The 4218-nt window shown below is 36.1% G+C and overlaps 1 protein-coding gene across 1 annotated transcript; it reads right to left on the bottom strand.

Moving 5' to 3' along the window:
• Window positions 1–665: 665 nt before the first annotated feature.
• Window positions 666–1244, bottom strand: LOC142639538 (uncharacterized). Its single transcript, XM_075813699.1, has one exon. It carries the CDS (start codon window positions 1242–1244, stop codon window positions 666–668), a length of 579 nt encoding a protein of 192 aa, XP_075669814.1.
• Window positions 1245–4218: the final 2974 nt, after the last annotated feature.

Genomic DNA, 4218 nt, shown 5'->3' with positions numbered 1-4218 from the left:
ATGTGAACATTCATCGACAAATATAATGAGATCTTGGTGCCCGATGTGAACATTCATCAACAAATATAATGAGATCTCGGTTCAAGTCTCGTGTTCCGGCGAAAAACTGGTAAGTCTAATCTCAAAATTCTGCCGAATCTCGACAAATATAGCGAGATCTCGAAGGATATGGAGGAATATTGGCTAGATCTCGATAGATCCGGCTAGATCTGTAGAGGTCTGGCCAAATTTCGACCCACTGTAGTGAACCCGAAACCGCTCGATATGCACCCGAAACCGACAAGACCCGATCCGGCCAATCCGAAGCTCCACACGGGTCAATTGCGGGTTCTGATTTCTCCCACTCAAGTTTATCGGGTCGAGTTCGAGTTGGGCACAAACCCGACCTGGGCCGACTCATGGAAACCCCTAGTAAAGAGGATCTCGTTTCCTAAACTTACATTTGACTGCATTATGCCCAACTTTCCCACACACAAAGCATGGTCCCCTTTTCTTTTTATGGACCCCATCATACTTTTTAAATTTGTTGTCATTTTTCTCAAATTTCTTATTAGGGCCCTTCCCATTAGCATATTTCTGAAAGTTTTAAGGTTTTCCAGGTTGCTTTTGTTCAACCAGATTGGCCTTAGAAGAGAATTCACTTGCCAAGTCATTTTGTCATTTTCTCAGTTTGATTCCTCAATTCGAATATGGACAATTAAGTCTTCTAAAGACATATCACGCTTCTTATGTTTCAAATAATTTCTGTATTCTTTCCATGAGGGTGGCAGCTTTTCAATAAGAGCAGTTGCTTGGAATGCATCATCAATGACCATTCCTTCAGCAAGAATTTCAAGAACAATATTCTGATACTCATGGACTTGTTCCATGATGGGTTTGTCATCACTCATCCTACAGTCTAGAAACCTACCCACCATATATTTCTTAGTCCCATCATCTTCAATTGAATATTTCTTTCTCATAGCTACCCAAATTTCTTTTGCAAACATATAAGAGCAGTAAATATCAAATAAAGAGTTTGACAAATAATGCAAAATATGACCACGACATATGCGATTATCCTTTTCATAAATCAAAGTAGATGTAGAACGTGCAGGTTCAGCCATATTAGCAGGGACACAATCATCAAACAACACAGAATTCACACGGATTGCTTCCAAATAGAATAACATACATTCAAACCACCTCTTATAGTGATTTCCATCAAAAGGCTCATGTTTTGACATATCCGGAACAACAGACATTATGTTAATTAATAAGAGCAAAAACTGCTTCTTTAGATTATTGGAAATAAGGTTTGAAAATTTCCCAAATTAATTAACAAATACAATTCAGATTAGAGATATAAGATGAAAGTGTAGAGAGATATAAACTTATCGATTTGAGCTGAGGCACGAAACTTAATCCGCTGTCCTAAAGAAGCGATTTTGCCCCCACTGGAATGACTCCGTCGTTGCAAATGGCTCAGGCGGTCGCTCTTCAGGATACAACGGCAGTTCTATTAGTGTGCATTCACAAACAGAACTTCGAACTTGTCATTGGATGCCCAATATAAAGATTGAAGACAGATAGAGGGAATAGTATATTAGATGAACTCTATTTTTTTTTCTGCTTCTCACTGATTTGGAAGAGGAATGACATTTTGGTTATATAGAAGAGCCAATGGAATACTTTCAGCAAAAGAGTTGACAAAACCCAACACAAAATTTGAGAATCTGCCGTGATATAAGCACTCCATAATTATTTCCTTCAACATCTGCTGGTATTGTAGAAATATTTGCTAGAGATTTGAATTGGTTGATGCGAGATAGGTGAAAGTGAGAAAGGAAAGTACTGATATTTTGGAGGGGCTGATTTTGTTTGTGAATAAAGAGAGAAGGCGGTGGGTTATGGGGTAAAGCTGATGGTGGGGTTGGTGAGTTTAATTCTCTTAAACCACATCCACTAATTTTGGTCAATGGCAATCCAAGTGGCACCCACCATTTAATAAAATTATTTTCCTTTTAAATTTTAAAAACATACCCAACACTTACAAGTGCAGCCTATGATAACAAAATCCAAACACAAATTCTCAAAAAGCAACCAAATTTGCATTGATCACACCATAAAAGGATCAAGATATAACATCAATAAAATCCCTTACAATGTAAGAGAAAGCAACATCAATATCGATGTTTTGATCATTGTCCATGTAAGAACAACAAGCCTCTCCCTCTTCGAGCTCAGTCTCCACCATCTTCACCACCACCAATAGAAACACTAACCTAAATTTAATTACAATAACCCAAACTTTCCTCCAATATTTCACTTCCCCTCAATTGAAATATTATCAAGGCCACAAAATATAAAAAAACCCACTTCAAAAAATCCAAAACCCAGTAAAACCGAATAATCAAAATCCCACAAAATCACCAAATTCAGTTCTTGATCATCCAAAAAAATCTCCAGAATATCACATGCCTTGAAATAATAGTTTATCAAGACCACAAAGTAAAGACATTCGACTTGATCAATACATATATCTTTTTTTAAAAAGAAAAGAAAAGATAAAAACAATGAAGAAGGATAAAATAGCAAACACCGAAGCCATTATATGTGTGCTAGCAAAAACATGTTGGTGACAGATTGCAACAAAATAATATGAAGAAACCATGAGAAAACTATCACATAATTGACAATTACTTTGTAGGAGAAGCTAAACTCAAACCTAAATTTCCCACAAGCAGGCAAACATACCTGATAAGTTGTTGTGTCACAGCGCTCAGCCTTTTGTTTTTGAATCAATACTTGTGCAATTTCACCAATCAACTTCCATTTCACAATCTGCAAGAGATACCAGAGAAAGCAGAACATTAACTAGCATCGTAAACTTCTTTTGAGAAACAAATAAACCCAAAACCGTAAAACCAAAAAATGGTTCTTGGAGGAAATAATTCATACAATGTGCTAGCTTTTGTAATCCTTTTGTAGGAATGCAATGGCTAATAAAATTTTTAACTGTAAAGGCCGTTTGTGAAATCACAACAAAACTCAAAGCTTTCAACAAACACTCTAAAAATATAAACACTTTAAAAACATCTTAATGCTTTATTTGTTCAATAAAGCTTTCAATAGGTACCATATCATATGACTAGCACATGTGGTTGGCTACCTATGATCCCAAATTCTAAATTCTGCAAAATAACAAATCATAACCGAAATCTCTTTTTAAGTCAAACCTGTTCTTACATAGTTTTCAGCAACACTAAACTAGCAATGTAGTTCACAAAAAGCTCACATACATAACTCATATGAAAATACAATAAAAACTCACACACTTGAAGTTCCTACGACTCACCATGTAATTGCCATAAATGACTGATAAGGTTCGATTGGACTTGAGAATGAATTTCTTGGTCTCTAATGTGTTCATGACTTTGGATGAATGCCATAAATCCATTTGCATGCTCACATGACACTTGTATAGGAGGATTATTCATTTCATCAATTTGTTCGTAATCGAAGTCTACCGCTTCATTTTCATCTCGCTCATCTTCAACAATCATGTTATGGAGAATTATGCATGCTTTCATGATTTTTTGGAGTATTTCAAGATCAAAAAAATCGTGCAAGTCCACGAACAATTGCAAATCTTGCCTGTAGTACTCCAAATGCATGCTCAACATCCTTCCTATACGCCTCCTGGGCTTTTGCAAATAATTCTCTTTTTTCTCCTTGTGGAGCTGGAATTGTCTTTACAAATGTTGCCCATTTTGGATATATGCCATCAGCAAGGTAATATCCCATTGTGTAGTTATTACCATTGATTGAGTAATTAACTGGAGGAGCACGTCCTTGTGCTGGCTTAGAAAATACAAGTAACCATTCTAACACATTAATATCATTATTTGACCTAGGTAACCCAAAAATCCATGTCATATTCAAAGATCATATGATACCACTACTTCTAAAATAATAGTTGCCTCACGAATATGACCATAATATTGACATTTCCATACACATGGATAATTTTTCCATACACATGGATAATTTTTCCATTTCCAATGCATGCAATCAATTGAACCTAACATACTTGGAAATCCACGTCTTTTGCCATGGGCCAACAATCTAGCAATGTCTTCATTATTTGGCTTTCTCAAATTTTCCTCAGAGATAATACCAATCACTGTAGTAACAAATTTTTCCAAACTCTGTAGGGCAGTAGTTCCTCCAATCTGC

The sequence above is a fragment of the Castanea sativa genome, chromosome 6 (genome assembly GCF_040712315.1).
Source record: "Castanea sativa cultivar Marrone di Chiusa Pesio chromosome 6, ASM4071231v1".
In the NCBI taxonomy this organism is placed as follows: Eukaryota; Viridiplantae; Streptophyta; class Magnoliopsida; order Fagales; family Fagaceae; genus Castanea; species Castanea sativa.
Note: the sequence above shows the minus strand (reverse complement) of the source record. Positions and strands in the feature narration are given on the sequence as shown.